The following is a 25,949-nucleotide window of genomic DNA, read 5'->3' as shown; positions in this document are numbered from 1 at the left end:
ATTACTAGAATAAAAGCAATAAAGATGAGCAATTTAAGCCATAGAAATTATTCTGGCATGAAGAAACAAATTGTACCAATTTTTTCAGACTACATCAGAAGCATACTCATTAAGAGAAAGAGACATTGTCAATAAAAGCTCTTGGATTATTTCACAATCCATTCAATGAAGAGGAGTTAATTATTTGAATGCATTGGAGAAAAATTTAAATCTTTCTTGCTAATTTGACAAAAACTACTAATGTCACTAAATATAACAAAAATAATATTATACTACTTCAAAGACATTTAAGATAAATCGGTTCATGAGTTTCATCATTTTAAAGACAATTAAAGATTAGTCACTTTCCAAGAAAACTTGAAATGCCAAAAATCTTATGATAATATATGAAAAAAATTGGATAAGGATTTTTCCAAATTTGACCATACTTAATATTTATATGACACTACCAATGAGCTATGAACCTGAAAGAATCTTTCAAAACTACCAATAATAAAAAACAAATGGCCATGATAGATGAAAGGATGAATATAATCTTTATATTCATTCCACATAAAGTGTTATAAAATGGCCCTCATATGAAGAGATGCTTGTAGAGTATGTAGCCAAAAATCATAGGCAAAGAAATATTGCAGAGCTGATACTTATTAAAAAGTTATATTGCTTCCCTCTATTTTGTGATATTGATGGCATTTATCAACTTGTAAAATTTTATGTGTAATGATTTATCTCATTCTATAAATAATTGCACACTTTTAAACCTAATTTTACAGTCATCATTTTTGTATTCATTTTTTCAAGAAAGCCCCACGACTATAACCAATTATTTAAGATTTAGGACCCACAAAATATGGATCTGCTCTTAGTTAACTTAGTTTAATATTCTGTTTCCTGCCTTTCCCCCTACAGAGGTACCTTCATCCACATCCAGTCTTCTGTTAAATATCCCAGTAGGCCCTGACTCCTCATGTACATGGTCAGCTCTCAGCAGCTGCCTTACACTGGGCCCATTAGCGCCTTAACCTTGACTGACTTCATAGCTCTCATCTCCCTACCTTACCAGTTTCTGGCTCCACGTTCAGAATTCTCATCCTTACTTTTGGTCCCTTTGACTTAGTAATCTATTTGGACTGTTTCTCTGCTTTTTGAGATCCATGTCTCTCTTAGCTCCCTGAATTGTGTGTGGATTGAGGCATCCATTTTGACTCTGGTCACTCAGACTTTAAGTACCGCACAGAATGATACCACCCTTCTTCCTGGTGAAGGCTAATCTTTCAGCCTCCACTTTACATCTGTTGCTTTTAGGGCTTTGCACAAAAATGATGGCATCTCTTGTCTGTGTTTTAACCTCTGTGCCTGCACTCATACTATCTGCTCAGCTGTGTACACACCCAGGTGTCTCCCAACCTAACAAACCACTCTACTCTCCCTCTTCCTCTTTCTCTCTTTGCTGCCTCAGTTAAGGTTCTTGATTGTTGGTATCATATAACTGACTGTTTTCTCACTTCTGCTTTACTGCTCAGGGCCTTCCTACCTAATGCATTTCTCTGAAATCACCTGAGGCCTTTGTGCTCAGCCATTGTCTGACATCTCAACTACTGACCTCCACTTTCTTCTTTAAATTCTCTTATCCCCTGGTTTTCTGGTGTTACTCTTTTGGTTTTTCATCTACCTTACTGATTGCACCTCCCTACTCTCCTTTGAGGGATTTTTCTCTGATTTTGTGCCATAAATATTAGTGTTGTCTACTGTTTTATCTTCATTCCTCTGAGGAATCTATTATTTTCATTCATTCATTCATCAGTATTTGTTAAATAGGTACTATGTAAGGTGCTAGGGAGACTGCAATGAACAAGACAGATGTAGTCCTTGCATTATAGATCTTAGTCTACTCAGGGAGATAAATACTAATCAAATAATTACACTCCCATATCTTCAGTCATCATTTTTGCTCATAATTCCCAAATCTACATCTGCGCCTTGCTCAGTTATTAGGTAAATTATATCCAGGACATCTGAAGTAATAAAATCACTGAGATGGCAATAAATACATGATTTCTTTGAGCTGTGGCATTTCATGAAGCAAAAGCACTGGATCCCTCACTTTGAAAGGTTTTATCTGTTATTAACCTCAGATTTTATACTCCATGTAGTACCATGGTATGAAGGAAGAATGCTAAGAATCTGAGATTTCTCATTTTGGCTCTCTAAGTAACTTTTGACCTAAATTTTCTTCCCTGAATGTTTGCTGTTAAAGAGGTTAGTAGAATAAATGTGTATGGAAATAGGTATCTTTATAGTTAAAATAGTAACACAATGGAAATGAGTTGGGGCAAACATATACCTCAGTTTTCCTGGGATAGTCCCAATTTATTTCTGTCATCTCAGCAAAATACAAATAGCACTTCCTTTCACTTTCAAAATTGTCTCTATTTAGAGAGTAGATTATATGGTTACTCTAAAACTATTTTCTAAAGACAACTATTTTTCAGAGAAGTATTTGTTATTATGCTTGCTATTTATTTAAATACTAATTTTTTTTTTACTACTTTACAGTCAAAGATTGGCAGAGTATAAATATTTCTGGAATAAGACTCTTTCATTACTTACTTTTGTTAAAAGGGAGCTAACCAGTATTAAAAATGAAGTATGTGATAATTTTCAAAACTGGACTTCACTGAAAGGAGGAGTTTTTCTACAAATTAAATCCATAAGTGAAACAGCCTTGACAGGTTTGTTACAAATAATTAAAACATAATCATCTGTTTTGTTTCTTTGTAAATGCTACCTCATAAGTAATGAAACAGTATTTCACTTTATGTAATGGGACTTAAGGTTAACTTTTAAACTCGTTATTGGCTGGTGGACTAGATGGCCATTGTGATCTACTTGAACCTAAAATTTAATAATTATAGGCTGATCTAAAATAACCTATGATAGATGTATCTTGAGCTGCGGTCAGAGGTCTGGTTATTTCCATTAAATATACCAATCTGTATTTTAAAACTTGATGGCTGAGTAGCTCATATTAGATAAGACTTGCCACAGAAAACAACAATAAATTCTGGACAAAATTATTACCTGAAAACACTGTAGAGTGACTAAAACCAAGCACATAAGGAAGAGATGTCCAAAGTGGAAAGAAGGCCTATTACTAAGTGAAAGAAGCCAATCTGAAGAGGTTACATAGCATATGATTCCAACTAAATGACTTTCTGGAAAAGGTAAAATTATGGAAATAGAAAAGAGATAAGTGGTTGCTGTGGTGGGAAGGATGGATGAATAAGTGCAGCATAGAGGATTTTCAAGACAGTGAAAATATTTTTTATGATACTCTGATGATGGATACGTATCATTATGCATTTGTCAAAACCTATAGAATGTACAAGAGGGAATCCTAATAATGTAAACTGTTGTCTGCAGGTGGTAATGATGTGTCATTATAGGGTCACTGATTACAAGAGATGTACCATTGGTGCAGGATGTTAATGGTGGAGGAAACTGCATATGTGGGAGCAGAGGTTATATGGGAATTCACTGGACTTCCTGCTTAATTTTGCTATGAACCTAAAACTGATCTAAAAAATTCCATTAAAAAAATTTTTTTTTCAGTAAGGGAATGGCTCTGGGTGAGTTCCCTGTTTTGCTTTGTTTATTGTTTTTTGTGTTTTTAAGGCTATTAGATTAAGGGTAGGGTACAGTGTGTTCCATGCAGGGAAGCTAAAATCTCTAGTCTTTTTTGACTTCAAGACTGGAGAACAGAGATTAAGGCAGCTCCAACTCCTGAGAAGTCAGAAAATAGCCAGAAAAGAGATAGAGGAGGAGAGGTGATTTTGTATATAAACTCTTCCCAAATCTCTGGCTTATCCCTGAAATATAAGCTCACATGGAAGACTTTAAGCAGCCCACCTAAGTTAAAGTAATTGATATTTTAGCTGTAAAATGGGGAGACACATTTTATAGTTTGAGTTTAACCAAGTTAACTGCTTGTTAAAGCAATACAAAAAAAAATCAATACTCTTTGGTAGGACATAACAGAATCCAGATTCTCCATAATATAACATTCACAATGTTCAGGATACAATCCAAAATTATTTGATCTTGGAAGAAACAGGAGAATATTGTCCATACTTAAAAGAATACGTAGTAGATTCCACCCCTAAGTTTATTCACATACAGTTAGCTGACCAGGATTTCAAATCAGCTGTTTCAAATGATGATATAAATGATATAATTGATATAATGATATAAATTAATAAATGATAAATTCATGAAAGAAATGAATTAAAAGATAGAAATTCTCAGCAAGAAACTATTAAAAATTGGAACTTTGAAATCATCACATATTGAAAAATATAATATGTGAAATAAAAATTTGCTGTGTGAACTTTATAGCACATTGTGATTACAGAAAAAAGAATCAGTGAACTTTAAGATCAGTAGAAATTGTTCACTTTGAAGAGGTAAAATAAACACTCTAAAATAATTAACAGAGCCCTAGCATCCATAGGAAGAATGAAAATGCACCATAAATGATAAATATGGGTAAATATAAAAGACTGTCTTTTTTCTTTGAATTAAAAAAAATCACCTGACTTAAAGATTTATTATAAAGTCACAGTAATCACGTCAGTATAGTAGTGGTATATGGACCAACAATAGATATGGAACAAAAGAGCTTAGCAAATGACCCCTATTTATGAGATTATTTCATTGTTGACTAAAGCACCAAAATAATCAAATGGGAAAAGCAAAGTCTTTCAACAAATTGTTCTAGAACAGCTGACTACCCATAAGGGAAAATATACCTCAACTCCTACATCACATTGTGTCTAAAAATTAATTCAAGATAAATAATATAACTAAGTATGAAAGCTAAAACTATAAAGAAGAAACATAGGAAATTATCTCCATGAATTGGTCATAAATGAAGGTTTCTTGGACAGGACACAGAAGAACTACAAAAGACCCAAAATTGATGAATTAGAATTCATCAAAATTAAAAACTCCTGTTCATCCAACGATGCCACAAAGAAAATTAAGCAGTGAGGCAGAGAGAAAATATTTAATACCATATGACAAAGTCCTGCTGTTACAAGAATAAAAGTGAGTAACAAAAGGACAAACAATCCAATCAAAAATGACCAAAGGATTTGAGCAGACACTTTACAAGGATAGATACACAAGTGGGCAATGAGGACATGAAAAACTGCTCAACACTATCAGTCATAAAGAAAATGTAGATGTCGCCAGTAAATACCTATCAGATAGTTAAAATGAAAAGACTGAAAACAGCAAATGTTGGTGAGGAAGAAGAGCAACTGGAGCTCTAAATCAAAGTGGTGAGAATATAAAATGCTACATATCTACTCTGAAAAAAGATATGACAAGTTTTTTATAAAACTGAAGGTACAACTATCTGATGATCCTGAAATTCTTCTCTTTGGTATTTGTACATCCTAAAGAGGAAAACATATATCCATAAAAATATTTGTTTAAGAATTATTCAGCAGTTTTTTTCAAGCTTTATTGAAAATAGTGTTAAACTGGAAAAAACCAAGAAGGACTTTAATAGAATTTATTGTCAAAAAAAAGCAAACAATGGAATATAGAATGAACTGCAGACAATGTAGTAATTTGGGTAAAGCTCAAAAATATAATGCTACCTAAAATGGCCTTACACAAATAATACATATTGTATGATTCCATTTATATGATGTTCTAAAATAAGCAAAAATAATCTATAGTGGAAAGAAATCAGAGTGTAGTTACCTTGGAGGGGAGAATTAACTGGAAAAGGGGCACAAGGGCACTTTCTCTGATAATGATAATTCTCTCTATCTTGATGGGGGTTTGGGTTACATAGTGGATGCATTTGTCAAAACTTATCTAATGGTGCATTTGAGATTTGTGCATTTCTTTGTAGGTAAATTATACTCAAAAATACTTATTTAATGCTAATTTAATGCATACTGAAGTGTTTAGAAGTTGAAGTATACTGATGTCTACAACTTATCTTGAAATGCATAAAAATATTAGACAAATAGATGGATAAGCTATATGATAAAGCAAAATAACAAAGTGTTAATTGAAGAATCTAGGTGGTGTGTATATTTTGTTCACTGTACAGTTCTTCCAACTTTTCTGCATATTTAATATTTTTCTTAGTTAAATATTAGATAAAAGAAAATTCTAGGCATACAACTTCAATTTCATAATTGAATTGTTACATGCCTTCAGAAATGACTTTGTGGCAATGTTCTTTTAAAATTTTTAATTAATTTTAAGAATTGAATTTAGACAAATGCAGATGACTTAAAACAACCGTGTTCTCACTACAAAAAATTGTCATTTTTAAATACTTTTTGAAAAAGAAAAAATATTGTATTTCAAATATAATTGTTTAAACTCTAATATGTGTGCATGTATGAATTATATTATTTCTACATTAAATTTCAAATTTTACATAGATAGTATTTTTGTAGGTATACATTAAAATTGCTTTTTTAATTCAGTGATGTTTTTGAAATCAATATTAATATAAATGAAATATTACATATATGCTAGTGTCTTAGTTCATTAAATCAAAGATATGAGTGCAGATAGTTTATTTGGCAAATGAAAGTAATCCAGATATAGGAAAGGAAAGGCAGTTAACAAAGTTTGCCCTATAGCAATGGGCAACTGTAGCTTAATCCCATGAGGAAACTCTGAAGAATGGTTTAAAACACATGCTTCAGAATTGCCCATTCAGGGAGTGAGGAAGCTTGGCATAACTCCCAGGTGGCAGTGCTGCTTCTATTCCAGGGAAAAGACTCCTCCAGTGCACATATGCACATGCTGAGAAGTCAGTGGAAGGGCATTGAAAGGTCCAATGCACTCACTGGCTGAAAAATCAGATTACAGTTTTATTACTGTTAGTAACCCCTGGCTTTCAGGCAAGTGTAGCTCATAAAAAAGGGCTCTCCTTTATCCTTACTCCCTCTCCCCAGATTATAGAAGTAATACATGTGCATTACCAAAAACACATAGAAAATACTCATTACGTTTAAAAAAGGCAGATAAAAATTATTAGCAATCTCAGTATTAAAATTTGAGTGTACTTTTATTTCCATATCAACCCACAATGGTCACTGAACCCCTACCTTGTGATAGGTATGATATTGTATTCCTAGTTGTAACTCTAGTTTATAAACACTCTAGTTTATAAAACTCTAGAAATACAATATGCAACAAAGCAGTCAAAATTCCTGTCCTCGTAGAGATTACAGCCTAATAAGAAACTGGCAGTAAACACATAGATCAGTAAATGGATAAGAATATTTCTGAGGGTAATAAATGTTATTAAAAATGAAACAGAAAAATGGAATAGAGAAGTGTAAGAGAAGACTGGCTAGAGTGGTCAGCAAAGAACTCTCTGAGGAGGTGACAATTTGAGTTAAGACCTAAATCATAAGAAAAGGCAGCTACTTCTGGGAGACCTTCAGCCAAATTCCCCTTTATGAACCTGAAGTGCCTCCCTCTGTACATATATCTTACAGGCATGGCCATGGGTCATGTTCGGTGAGAAACAGGTTAGTGTGGTTTTCTGAGGTCAGAGTATCATTTCTCCATGTAGAAGTGCTATCTGTGCTTCCTGCCTTTTTCTGTCTCTTTCTATGATTGTGACTTATTACAGCCTATGTGTTCCTATGTGGTTTAACTAAACTAACAGATGGTTGGCTTAAAAGATTCCCCTAAAGAAATCATGGATTATAGAAGATACTAATAATGCAACACAAATGAAAACAAAAATGTGTATAGCTGATGCTTCTATTCTGATATGATTGAGTTCATCATTACTGACAGTATGATGTAAATATTCTATAATAAGATGTGACAAAAAAGACATTCAAGAATGATAAAATCATCAATAAACTATTTGAAATGTGAGTTAATATACTATATACATGTCCCATTAAAATGGTTAAGACTGACAATACAAAGTGTTAACAAGGATGTGGAGCAACTAGACCTCTCATACATTGCCGTTAAGAATTTCAAAGGAACAGCCACTTTGGAAAACTATGGGGTAGTTTCTTAAAAAGTCAAATATACCCTACCATATGACCCAGCCATTCTACTCCTAGGTGTTTATAAGAAATAAAAACATATATTCACAAAATATATATATACACATGAATGTTCAAATAATGGAAATGATGCCTAAAATAGAAAAATGATGAAAGACAATTCTGTCAAGTATATCTCTACCCTTCACTGTAGCAGACACTGTCAGTCCTCTGTCATTGCAACTATGTGATGTCATACATGTTGACATAGTATTATTTATAAGAATATATCTTAACTAATTTTCTGTTCATGAACATTTAGGTTTATCATAGTTTTTGCTTTCATAAATAAGGTTTCAGTGAACATCTTTACACTTGCATTTTTATGATCTTGTCCCAGTTTTTCTTTAAAAGTTAATTTCTAAAGATGGAATTGAAGAATCAAAGTGTGTGCCCATTTGCTTTTTGTTTTATATAGAAATATTACATTTTATCTAACATGACATAAGCATTAGTTTTCAACCTTTAACCTCAATATTTACCATTATAGTAAATCATATCACTGTTATCTCAGGAGCAGGAAAGCTTTGTGTTACAAGTTACATAATGCAGGAGCTCAGAGATGGAAACACATACACAAGAACAGTATATTCTATTCCCAAGTAAGAGTTTAGTGAACACAGCAGATTGAATATGTGAAATTCTTTCTATATTATTATAAAGGTTTTTTTCCCTCCTTTTTAAAAACTTCCTCTTCCTCATTGCTATCAGCACAATCAAAGCCCCAGACATAAATATACAAACATGTACAAGTATGTGCAAAATCTGAAAGGTGCTGTTCATTGCCTTTTTACAGTTTCTTTGATCGATTTGAACACACTTTAAATTTAGCAGCAATTCTAGTAAGTATATAAACATGCCAATTTCACAACATAGAATTTTAAGTAAATCTATGACTTAAATTTTAGATTCAGAGAAAATAAAGTGAGTGCAATGCTTTTTAAAGTTAATTCTTGTAAAGCTTGAGGAGCTATCATCTATACAAAAAGATGAACATGTGGCTATTGATTACTTTGAATGTGGCTCTAGCCACTGTTGAAACAGTAATATTTTGGATATATTGAGTTAATTAAAATATACTGTCAATTAATTTTACATGTTTCTTTTTATATTTTTAATGTGGCTACTAGAAAATTTTAAAGTATATATTTGTCTTGCATTATATTTCTACTGGACAACACTGGTATAGATAGTGAAATGAACCTTTTCACACTTTTTAAAACTTTGTATATGTTATGATTACATTTAAATTTATTTGCTATTTACAAAAACTGTAAGGACAATGTGAATTATAAATGAAGAATATTTTCAACAGTCACTCTCTTAATCTTCTTAATGTTTCTTATTTCTATTTTGTTGTCTTGACTATTTAGTTCAGCTTTTATTTAAATTTGTTAAACCAACTCTACTAAAATTCAGTAATTAGAACTTGAGGCAGAATTCAGGAAGCATCTGGGGGAAATGTGGGATCCTTGGTATCTTTGCACATTTATGAACCTGACCACCAGGCCTGGAGGAGGGCCACACAGCTAGTTTGTCTGTTCCAGCCTGCACAGGCCTGTTTGTGTTGTGGGCTTCGATTCTTACATACTTAAAGATGTGTAGGAATCCTAAGAGCAGAGTTCTCGAGTTAGAGAGCCAAAGTTAACATCCTGGCTATACCACTTACAAAAAGACTCTAGGTCTCTGAGTCCTTGTCTATAAAATGAGGAAATACACACATGTGCATGCGTGCACACACACACACACACACACACAGCAATATGTCCAGCACAGTAAGAATTTAGGAAGCACAGTAAGAATTTAGGATGTTATTATTTGATTCTTGGTACATGTTCCTGCTATTGTTATTAAATTGTTACTTATCCTTTAGAAGTGTTCATTGTGGTGGGCTTGTGGCTCTAAATAAGGAAACAAAATCAGTGGTCTTCACCTAAGAAGATTTTTGGGACCTGGGATTCTTCAACTTGAACTAAAAGCATGATACATGAAAGGAAAATCTGATAAGTAGGAACTCATCAAAATTAAGAACTTTTACTCCTGAAAGACTCTGTTAAGAGAATGAAAAGACAATTTACAGACTGGAGAAAATATTTGCAAACCACATATCTAGCAAAGGACTCTTATCTGGAATATTTTTTAAAACTCTCAAAACTCTACATTAAAAAAGAGTGAAGTTAGAAGATGGGCAAAATATATGAGAAATTTCACCAAAGAAGATACACAGATGGGAAATAAGCACATGAAAAAATTTTAAATGTCATTTGCCAATTAGGGAAATGCAAATTATAATAATAAAAAATACTATTATATGTATATTAGAATGTCTAAAATTCTAATTTACTGCTCCAAGTATTGACAAGAATCAGAGAAACTGGATCATTCAACAATCCTGGTAGGAATGTAAAACGATTCAGCCATTCTAGGAAATAATTTTACAATTTTCTTTAACACCAAAGATCAACTTGCCACATGACCCAGAAGTTGTACTCTTGGACATTTATTGCAGAGAAATGAAAACCTGTGTTCACGCAAAAACCTGCATGTAAGTGTTCATAGCAACTTTATTCATAAAAGCCAAAAATAGTAGCAACCCAGATGTCCTTCAATAGATGGACAAACAGTCCTTTATCCATACCATGGAATACTATTCATCAATAAAAAGGAACAAATTATCAATACATGCTCAAGCAAACTATGCTGAGTGAAAAAGTCAGTCTCAAAAAGTTACATGCTGAATGAATCTATTTGTATAGCATTCTTGAAGTAGCAAAGTTATAGAGATGGAGAACAGAGATTTGGGATGGTTTGGACGGTAGTAGGTGTGGCTATAAAGGGGTAGCAGGAGGCAGCTTGGTGGTGTTAGAATTATCCTATATTTTGATTGTGTTGATAGTTGTATGAAACTACATATGTGATAAAATTGCATAAAACCACACACAATATGCACAAGGGTGTATATAACTGGTGAAATCTGAATTAGCTCTGTGGATTGTACCAATGTCAGTTGCCTGTTTTGACTGTGTACTATATTTATACAAAATGTCATAAGCCTGGGGAAAGGAAGAGTGAAGGGGGCACAGGATCCCGTATCTATTTCTTTGTAACTTCTTATAAATCTCTAAGTATTTCAAAGTAAAAAGTATTTTAAAAATTTGTATAGTGTTTTATGATCCCTTTGCTAAATAATCTAGTCTCTGGGGTTTTTTATATTATTGTAATAAAGCTATGTAAAGTCATGTGAATTTATGATCCCACACTGTTTGTATGCCTTGGCAATAATGTTACAGAGGTTTCCTAAGAACATAATGACCTAATGTAATTTTAAGCCCATTTGAATGAGCTAACAGGACTAAGAACAACAGAAAAATCATATCAAGGTGAAGAAATTGATTGTATGAGCTTAATACTAATAATTGTACTTAGCTACTTAGCTAACAAATTATATAACTTATTCTAAAATTTAAAAACATGTATTAGCTATAAACATTAACAATATTACAAACATTTTAGATAACAAATACTTAAAAAAATATCATCTTTTAGTTGTAACCTATATGGATATACCCTTATGTTGTGAGTTGAATCTGAATGGCATACTTCTTCAATTGAAAAGTTAATGTAAAACAAAATTTAAAACATTTTTATAAAGACTAAAATAAACTCTTAATTCCTTTATCCTAACACTATTGTTTTCATTTTATTGTCTATTCCTCCTCATGTTCACCTATTTTTACATGTTTATAATCACAATGTAAATGCCAATAAATATTTTAAAATATAGTGTGTTGGACTAAACTGTGCTCCCCCAAATTAATTTGTTGAAATCCTAACCCTCAGTGCTTCAGAATATAACTGTATTTTGAGTTAGGGTCCTTAAAGAAATAATTAAATTTAAAAGGGTGGTCTCTAAACCAATATGACTGGTGTCCTTGTAAGAATAGGAAATTTGGAAACAGACACATACAGAAGGAAGACATTGTGAAGGTACAAGAAGAGGGTCATCTACAAACCAAGCAGAGGGGCCAGAGCCATCCCTCATTATGCTCAGAAGAAACCAACCCAGCTGACACCTTGATCTGAGGCTTCTAGCCCTCAGACTGTGAGGAAATAAATGCCTGTTAGTTTTAAATCCCCAGTCTGTAGTACTTTGCTACAGCAACCCTAGCAAACTAGTAAGTATAGTAAACCCATATACATCACACAACATGATTCAGATACTTTAAAAGATTTGCATGTTAAAATTTAGGTTTAAAATCAAAGCCCAAAACTGAAACACTATTCCTAGAAAAAGATATTGCTTAATAATTTCTTGCTGACAAAATATGCTAAATATTGAATAGTAGATATGAATGAAATATTTCCTATTCTTCTGAGTAGATGTCATTTTGTGTAATAAGCATTTTTAATTTAAAATGTTCATAGATTGTGTTCTTAAACCAGAGCATACCTATTTTAAGAAAAGAAAATTCAGAAAAAAATTTTTGCCAAGGCAGAATATTTTAGCAAGTATAGAATTAATTTGCTTCCACTTTCAAGGTAATTGTTGACTAGACAGCTCTTGAACTTTTAAAGTTCAAGTCCTGAATTATGTTTCAAAATGTAGTCCACATTTTTCATAAAATTGATGAAATTAGGGGGTAGAATAGGCCTCTTTCCTTATCCTATTAAAAATGCTTTCTTTTTTTGGATGTGTGTTTTTACTGCCTTCTCTAACCTGACATTAAGTAATCTAGGGCTTAAAATGCTTTCCTCTTAAGTGAAGGGTGAAGTAAGGCTAACACATATTGAGGATCTTCAACCAGAATCTATTTAGAAACTTTGCTCAACAATGCCTTCACTCATTTAGTAGGTATTGAGCTCCTGTTATAGAAATTGTAAAGGAAATAAAAAATGAGTAAGATATTATCACCTCTGGCCTAAAATAACTTATAATACAACAGTAGATCACATGTACACATATAATCAGTGCAATAGAAATGGTGTAAATTGGGGTGAGTTTCAGGAAGATCAAGGTCACTTCCAGATAGGATCAAAACAGATTTCCAGGCAGAGATGGCCGATGAGCTGTGGCAGGCTGAGTGTGTGAGGTTAGACGGCCTTCATCATGGGATGGTGCTGAAACAGGTAGAGCATGAGGCAGATACAGGGACGGGAACTGGCTGACCTAGTGGAGATCATAATTTCTCAACCCCTAAATGGGTCACATGACTGGAAAATATGAAGTTATATTAATTATAAAGGTAGGGTTGAATATTTGACGCCAGGATTGCCATAGGTATAGGGGATGTGTAGTTTGCCAAAGGTGAGTTAATTCACCTCCGCTGAGTTTACTCATTCTGATTCCATGTTAGAAACACTGTAGCTTATTGATTTTGATATATTGCTGTACTTTCCCATGTGTTAGAATATATTTCACAAATGAGTTTGTATTGCAGATTCTTGTTCTTTTAATGTCAGATAGAAAGTCATGTTGACATGAGTAGTTATTTTAGAGACAGATAGTAGTGTACACTAACCGAGTGAAGCTGCTAACCTGAGCAGTATGATCCTGGCAGTCACAAATGGGTGACAGCCTGTGTGTGCTCCTCGGCAGTGTCATTCTGACTTAGACATAGATAGATATTGTTAGGGCATGATACAGTTTATTCCGTATAAGAAGCCACCTTTTTAGATACAAAAATACCCAGGAAGACTTTTTAGATCTGAAGAAAAGCAGCCACTTCTTTATTTTTTCAACTATATTCCTTTAAAATTTTATGTACTAATGTGTTATCAGTCTTCCCCACACAAATGGGTGTATATCTACAAGTTTTTAGAAGCGTGTAGCTATTCTTAAGAAAAAGATTCCCATATAAAGTAATTGGAATAAAGTAGAACACACTTATTTGGTCCTTATCAATTTACATCCGAGATTTTCCATTTTGAGCAGGAATTAGAAGTGAAGAAGGTAGCAGACCCCTTTTTGTTCATGCCTTAGGTCTGTCTTAAATGCCACATTTTCTTCCAGACATACTTTCTGTGCACACTTTTCTCTCTTTGGACCCCATTGCTGGTCCCACTCATCACCACTCATGGCATGCCATCTCTGTGCTCTGGCTAGTACACTGCTTTCTCCTCCTGGAATCACTTAATGGCCATATTGCCTCTGTTGCCGCATCTGTCCAGTGGATCTCTGTGCCTCGTCTTCATTGACCCCTGTGGCTGCTATTTCTCCTGTGGTGGCTCCAGGAGCAATAGACTAAGCCAACCTCCTCTGACACCAGTCAGAAGCTAAACCTATCCCATGGCACAAGATGAGCTAACCAAGGAGGGGAAAGCCAGGCGAACTCTCTAGAAAACCAGACTGTCCAGGTTTTCATGTAGATCCTCATCAATTCAGTGAATTGTGGTTGTACAAATTTTATAGTATTTTATCAGTTCTGTGTGTTTTTATATTTTAATGGTGGTTTAAAGGTGATTAAGGTGCTGAAAAGACTGATAAAGGAAGAACTTGATAATTATCATTCTGCAGGATAATATGCTCTCATTAAATTATATAAAATTAGCACATCTAAATCTACATAATGATGCAAAGGAATATTTTGATTAAACTTAATCTAAATAGAATAGGGACAAGTGATTGCTATGATGACATTCTGGTCTCATTTTTAGGGAACAGAATAATATTAGAATTATTAAGATATCTTAACTAACACTTTCTGCCCATAAATTTATTAGTGTCAGACACTGCACCCTTTCATTCCTCTCCATCTTGATCTTTCTTCATAATTTGTATAGAATGTATTTCGGCTACTCTTAGAAATGCCACCCAACTAGTTCATGCCAGCATATTTAAATTTACTTTTCTGAATCATGTTGCCAAGAAAGAAATTTAATTTCAATAAAGCCCAGAACAGCACACAGATATTATGTTATTCACTTATGGGAGCATTTAAAAAGTAGGCAATATTGTCATTTAATACAATTTAAAGGCTAAAAAAAAAACAACTAAAGCTTTTCATGCATCATTTTGCAATGCAATCATTTCTTTTTCAGAATAACTACTAAATTTAAATTTTTGGTTATGTATCATTATACTCTCAGAAAAGTCATCTTGACTTTAACTATTGATTTTGTAAAAGAAAGTAAGCATTCTTTGAAGAAACGTTTTGTGATTCAATGTTGCCTGTTGGTAAACTTTGCATTTTCTTTACAGAAATAGAGATACTAAATAAAAGTTTGACTGTGTCCCAGAGAAATAAGGTATGCCTTGAAGAGGAAATGAAAAATCTGAAACTGTTGTCAGATGCAGCGATATTGAGGTCTAAGCAGATTGAAACATCCAAACAACAGGAAGTAAACTTGCAAACCAGATGCCACAACTTGCAAAAAGAAGTACTAGGTACAAGAGAATTATTTTTCCTATTGTCAGCAACTAGCCATTATGAGACATGTCTAAATTTTTATTTCTCTTTATTGCTGTATCACAGCAAACTCTTGTTTTAATTAGTTTGTGTTGCAGATATGCCTAATTATTAGTAACTACGTCAATAACTGTGTATGATCCATGTTTGCTATCATCCTTCTGCCATTTAGAGTGGTAAGGCAAGAAAATACATAACAGACATTTCAAATACAAAGTTAGATTTTGGGAAAACAAAGTGGAATTTACTTGTGTATATCATTATTCCCAGTGGACAGCAGTTTAGAGTACTGAAGAAAAATACAGCATATGCTATTATGTAAGGTGAGTCCAAATTTTTAGACACTTCTTTATTTTGCCAGTGAAAAGATCACAAGTTGTGTTTGGGGCTCCTTGTGCAAGGTTTTTAAATTTCTACCTCAGAGGAATGAGGATCTGGGCAGTAAGGCTGTGGGGTTTGTACTTTTTCCTGAAAGCAATAAGGAATCATTGAAAATTGGTAATCAGGAGAAATATATAATGCAAGCAGTGTTTTTAGCAAAATTAAGCTATTAGCCATGAATGGAGGTGTTCTGAGTGTTAAGCAGTTGAAGCCAGGTCACGCTTTAGAAAATATATTCGTTGGTAGTCCAGTCCCTAGACTAGTCATACAACTGAAGTAGGAAAGGGAACTAACATTTTTTAGGTCCTAATGTGTACTGGACACCATGCTAGCCCTGGATTAAGTTACTTTTGTCAATTCTCACAGTGACCATGAGCAGCAGGTATATTATCCCATCTTAACAGAGGAGAGAATCCAGGGCCAGAGAGATAACATGCCTGTTCCTAAATTGCTGGTAAATGGCAAGGATTGAAAGCAAATCTGGTCGTCAGCTTCCAAGGCTCCTGCTCGTTCCACTGTCTCCTTGGCCCTCTCCATGGCCGCAACGGGAAGGCTAAGCCAGAGTCAGGGGTGAGAGGACCAGCTAGGACTAGGGAGGTGAACATTTGGCTGAGTAGACAGGGGAGAGAAGAAAGTCACAGAGGACTCTGAACCTCTCTGTTCAGGAGAGTTTAATAATGGGAGTATATGACAGACTTGGGAAATCTGGAGAGAAACTGGTATTGGAAGAGAAAATAAGGAGTCAACACATGAACTTGGAAACAATATGAAACCAGATACAAATTTTAAAATCAGTTATTTAAATTTTTTCTTCTGTGAATTACCTACCCATAGATTTTGCTAATTTTCTATTGCATTATTAGGATTTTCCTTGATAATTTTTAAAAGCAGTATGTATCATATAGTAATTATCTTCAACATAAATTTTTTTGCTTATATATGTCCATGGACTTTTTTGGCAAATTCCACCATATCGAAGTTTTTCATTCTGGTATGATAAAATAAGTATCTTTTATTGTTTCTTGTTATTCTTCGTTAAAACAGTCCCTCTCATTCTTTTATTGTGCGTATTAGTTACATGGATTTTCTTTCATTTATGTCACTAATACACATGGAATTTATAATTTTTTTTATTCTTTCCAAATGAAGAGCCAAGTATATCAGTATTACATATTAAATAATCTGTCCTTTTTCCACTAAATAAAACTATGATCTGTCATATATTAAAATTTCATATATGCTAGCATCTATTATTATTCTCTCTTCTGTTCCACTAATTTATTTGATCTATAATTAATATGTTAACTGGAATATAGTGACTTAATAGCTGGTGAGCCTTCTCTGTCTCCACTGTTCTTACCTTTTAAATATTTTGAGGCAGTTGTCTTTGATTAGAATTTTAAGATCCTTTATTTAACTCTAGTCCAGTCTCTGATAGATACCTAGTAAAGTTTTTGTCCTCCAGCCTTCATAATTTTCTTATATATTCACAGGCAATTATTCTTCCACATAAACTTTAAGATAACTTCATTGAATTCTAATCCTGACAAGGTTTCTAATTATAATTGCATCGTACTTATATACTAATTTAGAGATACTAAGTCCTCTTAATATTAGAAAAGCCTTGTCTTTCAAGAATATAGTATTTTTTCTTTTTCTTTAAATGTTTTATGTTCTCTAATGTGATTTTTTGTTTTATTTTAAAATGTTTCTTTGCCATTCTTGTTAAATTTATGATCATTTTTGCATCTGCTGTGAACAGACTATTTTCTCTATTTCAGTTTCTTGATATTTGTTGATAGAATAGAGAAAGGCTGCTGGTTTTTGTCTGTTTTATATCATCAACTTATAAAATTTTCATATTAATTCTAGTTTCTTATTACTGTCTCTTGGATTTTATAGTTACACGATTATATCATCAGTCCCAACACCCCTGCAAAAGAGTTCATCTTTGCTCTTCCAGTGTTTATATCAGTTATTTTGTTTTGTTTTGTCTATATGTTCTTAAGTTCACTTGAACCTCTGTGACAGTGTTAAATAATAATATTGACAGTGAGCATATTTACTTCCTGATTTTAATGAAATTATTTGCTGTTTTGCCACTTGGAAGTATATTTGATGTTTGGTTTTGGTAAATATTCCTTATTTTGAATTAAATACTTTCCTTCTATTCCAGTTTTACTTAGATATTTTATTAGAAATGCTTTTGGATTTTGTTAAATGCCTTTTTAGCATCTATTGATATAACAGCATATTTTCCTCCTTTTAACCAACTGGCAAAATGGATTATTATTACTGAATTTCCTGATATTGAAGCACCTGTGTCTTTATGGAATAATGCCTACATCATTTACTTCTTTGTGTATCATTTTCTACATAGTTATAGTTTATTTGTAAGTCCAGTACATGTATTTATAAACAAGATTGATTTCTAAACTTTTCTTTATTAGGGAGCACTAATTCTATCATAGTTTGTGTTAAAATTAAGTGAATTTCACAATTAACTAGATTTAATAACATTGGATTACATGTTTCTTAAAAGCTAGATAAAACTTGATTATGATTCCAGTATCATCAGGTAAAATCAGTTACGAAGTCAACTGATTCTCATGCCTCTTTCAATAGTGGTTGTTTAGTATTTCCAGAGTTTTCTGTAGCAATTTGACTGTTTATATTTTCAATTCTTCTCAGATCAGTTTTTATTATTTATATTTTGACAGGAAATCATTCATTTTCTCTAAGATTTCAAATTTGGACCTATAATATATCATGTAATACTCTTAATTTTTAAATATATTCTCCGTGGTTATACCTGATTTCTGATTTTTAACCTTATCTATTTTTATCTTTTATTATTTATCAGGTGGGGAAAGCCTTTATTTTTTGGTCTTTTCAAGCAACCAGCTTCTATATTTCATATGATTTCTTTACTACTTTTATTTTTCATAACATTACTTTTTACTTCTATATTTACTCATTTCCTCTTCCTGTTTTTTGTTTTTGTTTTTGTTTTTATTTTTCAGACTTGTGATCTGAAGGGAATACATAGTTCTTTCATTTCTCATATTTTTTTATTTAATAATGGCATTTAAAGGTATACTTTTAACTTTTGAGTGAAATGTCTCTATGTCTCATAGCTTTTAATACAAAATTTTCTCCTTTTCAGTACTATCTAAATACTTTGTAATTTCTCATTTTTCCCTTCCATCAAAGGATTATCTAGGAGTATATTTCTCAATTTCCAGGTAGTTAATTGTTTTGAGAGAGAGACACTTTTTTAATTGTGTATTTAATTGGGGGTATTCTGATTAAGTAATGTGACTTATAATGCCTCTTTGAATTTGTTAAGCTTTTCTTTATCTTGAGTACACAAGTTTTTTAAATGTTCCTTAGAAATACAAAATGAAATTTAATTCTCAACTTGATGGGCCTGATGGTATCTCAACTAGGTGTGGGATCCTTGGGGCGTTTGCTTTCAGTGGACTGTAGGTGTCAATGCTTTAACTTCTAGTTTGCAGTGTTGCCAAGGGGAAGTCTGTTGCAGCTCTGATTCTGTTTCCTTTAAAGGTAGCTTGTTCTTGCTAGATTTCTCTCCTTGTTTTTTCTGTTTTTTCCATGGCTCTCAGGAGTATTCAGTTAGATCACTTATGACATATATGTACTGTCTAGCACTTCATATATGATGTTGAGTAGAATAATGATAGTGGGGACAACCTTTTCTCATTCACAATTTTGTAAGAATATGCTGCTAAATAACTTTTGGGTTTAAGCAGAAATTATAACAGATGTAAAATATCTATAATTGAATGATATTAAAAACACTATATATCAAAATTTGTGGGATGCAGCCAAAATAGTACCTTGGGGGAGATGTGCAATTTTAAATATTTATATAACAAGGAAAGAATAAACTCAAAGAACATAGAAGAAAAACATATAATAAAGAGCAGCAGTGAAAGAGAAAACAAAGATATGATAAAGATCAACAAAACATTTTTTAAACCAATAAAATAGACAAACCTCTTGCAAGTTTGGCCAGAAGAAGAGAAGACACAACTGAAAAAATATAAGGAATGAAAGAGGGGCAGTAACTACTGATAGAGTGAAAAAATAGATGAAAGTGGATATATCAACAACCTTATGCCAACAACTTTAAAACCTTCAATGAAGTGGACATATTATTAGAAAAACATGTCATATATGTATCTTACCAAGACTTACTCAAAAAATTAAATGGTCCTATCACTATTAAAGAAATAAAAGCAATGTCTTCCTACACAGAAAAGGCCAGTTTTGTTTTATAAGTAAGTTCTACCAACTTTCAAAGAGTAGAGGATCCTAATTTTATGCAATATTTTCCAAACAACCAAAAACTGGGTAACATTTCCCAACTCATTCTACAAGGCCAAGATAACCCTGTTACTAAAAATCAGACAAAAATATTAAAAATAAAGGAATATTAGAGGCCTATTTATATTATGAATATCAACATGACAATTTCAACTGTTCATTTGATATTTAAAATTTTTGAACTCCTTGAATGTATTAGTTATTTATAAAATTAGATGTAGTTATAAATAAAATAAGACCCTGAATATGTCATACTGTTCATTTTAGATTTAAGAAAGGAGAATAATAAAAATGGAGGAGGGAAGGTAAAAAAAACTACTGAAAATGCAGATTCTTGCACATCAGTCCAAACATACTGAGTTAGTATCTCCAGGATTAAGAATATTTTTAATAGGTGTTTCAGGTGGTTCCTATGATGAGGAAAATTTAGTACTAGCTTTAAAAAAACAACGAGGAAAAGTATTTCACACTGTAGCATACTAAAAAATACAAAATGACTTCATTTAAAAGAGGTGCATTGGTGAGGTTTCTTAGTTGCAAGTAACAGAAACTATAATTTAATCACAAAAGAATTGAAAGGATATTATTTTCTTTAATTAAAGTATAGTTAATATACAATCTTATGTTAGTTTCAATTATATAGCACAGTTGTTCAACAGTTACCCACATTATTAAACCCTCACCCCAACTAGTGCAGTTACTGTCTGTCAACATATGATGTTACAGAATCATTTGCTAAATTGCCCATTGTGTATGACCATCCCTGTGACGATGGTATTTGTATTACAATTGAGGGTATTTGTGCCCCTTTATCCTCCTCACTCTCACCCATATCCCAACCCTGCCCCATGGTAACCACCAGTCACTACTCAGTATCTGAGTCAGCTGCTGTTTTGTTCATTTTGTTTTGTTTTGTTTTGTTTTTATATTCCACATTTAAGTGAAATCATATGGTATTTGTCTTTTTTTCACCACCTGGTTTATTTCACTTAGCATAATACCCTCTAGGTCCATCCATGTTGTCGCAAATGGCAGGATTTCTTTCTTTTTGTGGTTGAATATACTATTCCATTGTGAATATGTACCACATCTTCTTTATCCATTCATCTATTGATGGACATTTTGTTTGCCTCCATATCTTGGCTAATGTAAATAGTGTGGCAGTAAACATAGGGGGGTGCATATATCTTTTCAAATCATGGATTTTGTTTTCTTTGGATAAATTCCTAGAAGTGGAATTACTGCACTGTATGGTATTTTCATTTTTACTTTTTTGAGGAACCACCAGACTGCTTTCCACACTGGCTGTACCAGTTTACATTCCCACCAACAGTGTAGATAGGGGGGTTTCCATTTCTCCACATCCTTAGCAACACTTGTTATTTCTTGTCTTTTGGATAGTGGTCATTCTAATTGGTGTGAGGTATATCTCACTGAGGTTTTGATTTGCATTTCCCTGATGATGAGCAATGTGGAGCATCTTTTCATGTGCCTGTTAGTCATCTGTATTTCTTTATTAGAAAAATGTTCAGGTCCTCTGCCCATTTTTTAATTGGGTTATTTGGTTTTTGGGTATTGAGGCATATGAGTTCTTTATGTATTTTGGATGTTAACACCTTATTGGATAAATCATTTACAAATATATTCTCCCATGCTGAAGGTGGCCTTTTTGTTCTTTTGGTGGTGTCCTTTGCTTTTTAGTTTGACATAGTCTCACTTGTTCAGTTTTTATTTTGTTTGCCTTGCCTGGGGAGATGTGTCCTGAAAAAAATTGCTCATGTTTATGTTCAAGAGATTTTTGCTTATGTTTTCTTGTAAGAGTTTTATGGTTTCATGTCTCAGATTTAGGTCTTTAACCATTCCAAGTTTACTTTTGTGTATGGAGTTGGACAGTAATCCAGTTTTATTCTCTTGCATGTAGCTGTTCAGTTTTCAAAAGGATATTATTTAGATATTCAGAATGTCTGGGACAGTGTAAGAACCAGGCTTAGAAATCGGTCAGGAACCCAGTGAAGCTAGGCTACCAGAAACATAGCCAAAATCATGCCACAAGAACTATCTGGTGAGGATATGGCTGCTGTGTCCCCAAAATACTAGACACTACCTGATCCAATGGATTCTCTACTGTTTCTGTTGCTTTGTGTCAATTGTTCTCAAGTCAGATCTTGGGAAAAAGACATTTTTTAAATAGTCTGGAAGGTAAGAATCATGTTTGGCCACCTAGCCCTGGCATATTTACAATATATTATTATAGCAGTGTGTTGCAGCTGTAAAAATGACAATGTACATTTCTAGAACAGAAGAACAAATCCAGAAGTAGAATTGTATTTTCATATAAAGACCATTAATAAATGGGAAAAAGCAAAATTATGTAAAAATTAGTGTAGAGATAACTCAAACAAAATAAACCAAATACACCAAGACAAACCTCAGTTTAACTAAGAAATAGTAACAGGTAAAACTAACACCAAAAAAAAAAGATATAGAACTTATTCTAATTGCAGGGGAATAAAGCAGCACTTTTAAAATTGCAGAGGGTAAGATTCAGAGATCTTGCCTATAAAAAATGTAGAATCTCTGGCTTCCAAAACTGCCAAACAAACCAAAAATAGAAGACAGTCAAAATATATTTATAACATATATGGTATTCAAAGGGTTACTAGTCATACCATAAAAATAATTTATTCAATTGTGTAAGAAAACTCCATGACCCCAAGCAGGCAAATGGTTGAGAAACAAAAGCAGACAACACAAGAAATATAATATGCAAGCACAAAACATGTAACTACTAGTAACTGAATGACAGAAATAAAACACTTAACCTCCTTCTAAATTAGTATGAAGACTTTAATGATAAAGTTTTTCTTCCTTTGGTGATAAAAATTACTGTGTTTTTCTAATCATAAAAATGTTTGTGACCTAGTAATCTTGAGAATTTATGCTTAGGAACCTGCAGAATAATAAAATTATTCATTTTCAAAGATCATATTTTTAAGAGTGAAGAATTAGAAATAATTTAGCTCCAACAATTAATGAAATGGGTAGTAAATTATCACATACTATCCCTTGGAACATTTTTCAGATTTTAAAAATGACAACATGAAAACTGGGTATCAACATGGGAAAATGCTATAATTACAATATTACATAGTGAAAAAATCCACAAAATTGAATGTGTCTTGTAATTAAAATTATGCCAAAATAGGTATATTTGTGAATTGGGAATCAGAAGAGAACATAAAGAAATAAAAATAAATTTTAGGGTGATGGAAATATGAGTGACTCTTTTCCCTCTTTTAAATTCCTTTCTCGTGATGCACCTAGAGGGTATTATGCTCAGTGAAATAAGCCAGGTGGAAAAAGACAAATACCGTATGATTTTATTTGTGGAATATAAAAACAAAACAAAACAGACTGAACAAAACAACAGTAGACTCATATAGACACTGAGAAGTGACTGGTGGTTACTGTAAGGGAGGGGTTGGGGTGGATGGGTGGGGAGGGTGAGAGGGATAAAAGGGCACAAAAATTCTCAGTCATACTATAAGTTGGTCACAGGGATGGTAGTGCAGCATGGAGAATAGTCAATGATTCTGTAACATTTTTCTATGTTGACAGATAGTAACCACACCAGTTGGGGTGAGGATTTAATAATGTGGGTAACTGTTGAACCACTATGTTGTGTACTTGAAACCACTATAAGATTGTATATAAACAATACTTCAATAAAAAAAGGAAAAACATTTCTTCAAAAGAGAAAAAACTACACATATTACAAGATTAGCTCACAATAAAGAACCTCCTACAATAAAGAATCTCACCAAAATAACGTAGTACTAATTAGCCATCTTTTAAAAATTTTTTTTAATTTTTAATTTTGATATCATTAATGTACAATTACTTGAACAACATTATGGTTACTAGATTCCCCCCATTATCAAATCCCCCCCACATACCCCATTACAGTCACTGTCCATCAGCGTAGTAAGATGTGATAGAATCATTACTTGTCTTCTCTGTGCTATACTGCCTTCCCCGTGACCCCCCCTACATTATGTGTGCTGAATTAGCCATAGTTTTATACTCATTAAGGCCTCGCCTTCATTGAGTAGTCTATACTGAAATCAAAAGCACAACTGGAGATTCTGATATATTCAGTACTTCATGTAGAGGTGTATAGTTATAGATGTAAAATAGACTCATCTAAAGGACAGTGTAATTACAGAGCAAAGTGGCATATAATTTCAAGACTAAATTAGGGTTTCATTTTTGCTGCTGGTTTTGAACAGATTCAATCCGTGGTTAACATCCAAACTATGTTAACAGAGAAAGAAACCACTTTAAAGGCTATCTGTTACATCTCTCTTGGTTGAAACCATTTAAAATTGGTAAGTCAGAGTGGGAAGGATCATTAAAGCTGCTCTCCACTTGTGATAAATAACTATCACTTCCTTTGAACTAAATCCATGAAGGACACCTAGTTTTGTTTCTGTTTTTTTTTATTTGTCCCACAACAGTCTTACTCCCATATCTGAGTCTCAGTATGGAAATTGTCAGAACATTTGGAAAAATGTTCATAAATGTACCTCTTGCTTTATCCACAAATACCCTTCTGGTGAACTGATTGCACAGATTGTTGTTTCTTTCCAATTCATTTTATAAAAGTAATAACAGTGGCACATTGCATCTATTCACAATGATAACCAACATTACTTATGAAGCTTTTCCTGTTCCACCAATATTTTTCGGTATCTCATGAAAACAGTGACCTTGGTGATCATACATTAAAGGCAGAGAGTAAGTCTTCTAACCACTAGATGTCCATATCTGCTGATAGGATTCCAAGATCAGATATTAAAAGCATGCATTTAAACCTTACTGTGTTTTGATGATCAATTAGATATCCGGGCCTCTACCTGTTATGGTATCAGATGCCACATTCATTCTTTTAACCTCAGGTGCAAACGTTTTATCCACCAAGTGATTTTTCATGTATAATATGCCAATTAAAAAATTTCATGGACTTCCATTATTAAAGGTTTTAAAATACAAACATTTGTGGACCTTCATATTCTCTTTTTTTGTGTATTTGCCTCAAATGTGGAGACACGTAGTACACCACCAGAACTACACAAGTTAAATACATTTACTTGGCATTGAAATAATGAAACAAACTGCACAAACCCAGATCTTGTATAACTAATGAGTTGAAATGCTAATGGAAATGATTTCTGACCCATTCTTTAGATCAGTGGGCTAATTGCTTTTTTTCTGCTCAAAAAGCCTTTCCTTAAAGCTAATTAAATTGTTCTTCACTTTTTGAACAAGTCAAAATTTTCAAGCACTTCAAAGGGTCATTTTTTTCATTTTTGTAAATTTTTTCAGACCCAAATATGATATGAAAATATGACTGATACTAATTTTTATATTTTGGTAATTAAATGTCAAGTTAATTAATTTATATAAGTAGAACCTTAAATGACTGAGAGCATTTCTATGCAGTGGATAGCATGATTTAAAATGCCAAGGACAATATCATCTCACTTCTTTGTGGAATCTAAAAAACAAAATGAACAAAACAGCAGTAGATTTAGAGACACTGAGAAGTGACTGACGGTTACCATGGGGGAGAGGTTGGGGTGTATGGATGGAGAGGATGAGGGGGTAAAGGAGCACAAAATCGCAATCATAAGCTGGTCAC

The 25,949-nt window shown here is 32.9% G+C and overlaps 1 protein-coding gene across 4 annotated transcripts in view; it reads left to right on the top strand.

Moving 5' to 3' along the window:
• The window catches only part of LEKR1 (leucine, glutamate and lysine rich 1), a 191,223-nt gene that overhangs the window by 91,971 nt on the left and 73,303 nt on the right, over positions 1-25,949 (top strand). For 3 of the 4 annotated variants that reach the window (XM_073232180.1, XM_073232179.1, XM_073232181.1), the window contains exons 5-6: positions 2,557-2,732; positions 15,310-15,495. In XM_073232180.1, coding sequence (XP_073088281.1) covers positions 2,557-2,732; positions 15,310-15,495 — 362 coding nt within the window. The remainder of the gene's footprint in view (positions 1-2,556; positions 2,733-15,309; positions 15,496-25,949) is intronic. The other variant, XM_036997927.2, reaches the window with a different exon arrangement.

Source organism: Manis javanica, chromosome 3 (genome assembly GCF_040802235.1).
Source record: "Manis javanica isolate MJ-LG chromosome 3, MJ_LKY, whole genome shotgun sequence".
Classification (NCBI taxonomy): domain Eukaryota; kingdom Metazoa; phylum Chordata; class Mammalia; order Pholidota; family Manidae; genus Manis; species Manis javanica.
Note: the sequence above shows the minus strand (reverse complement) of the source record. Positions and strands in the feature narration are given on the sequence as shown.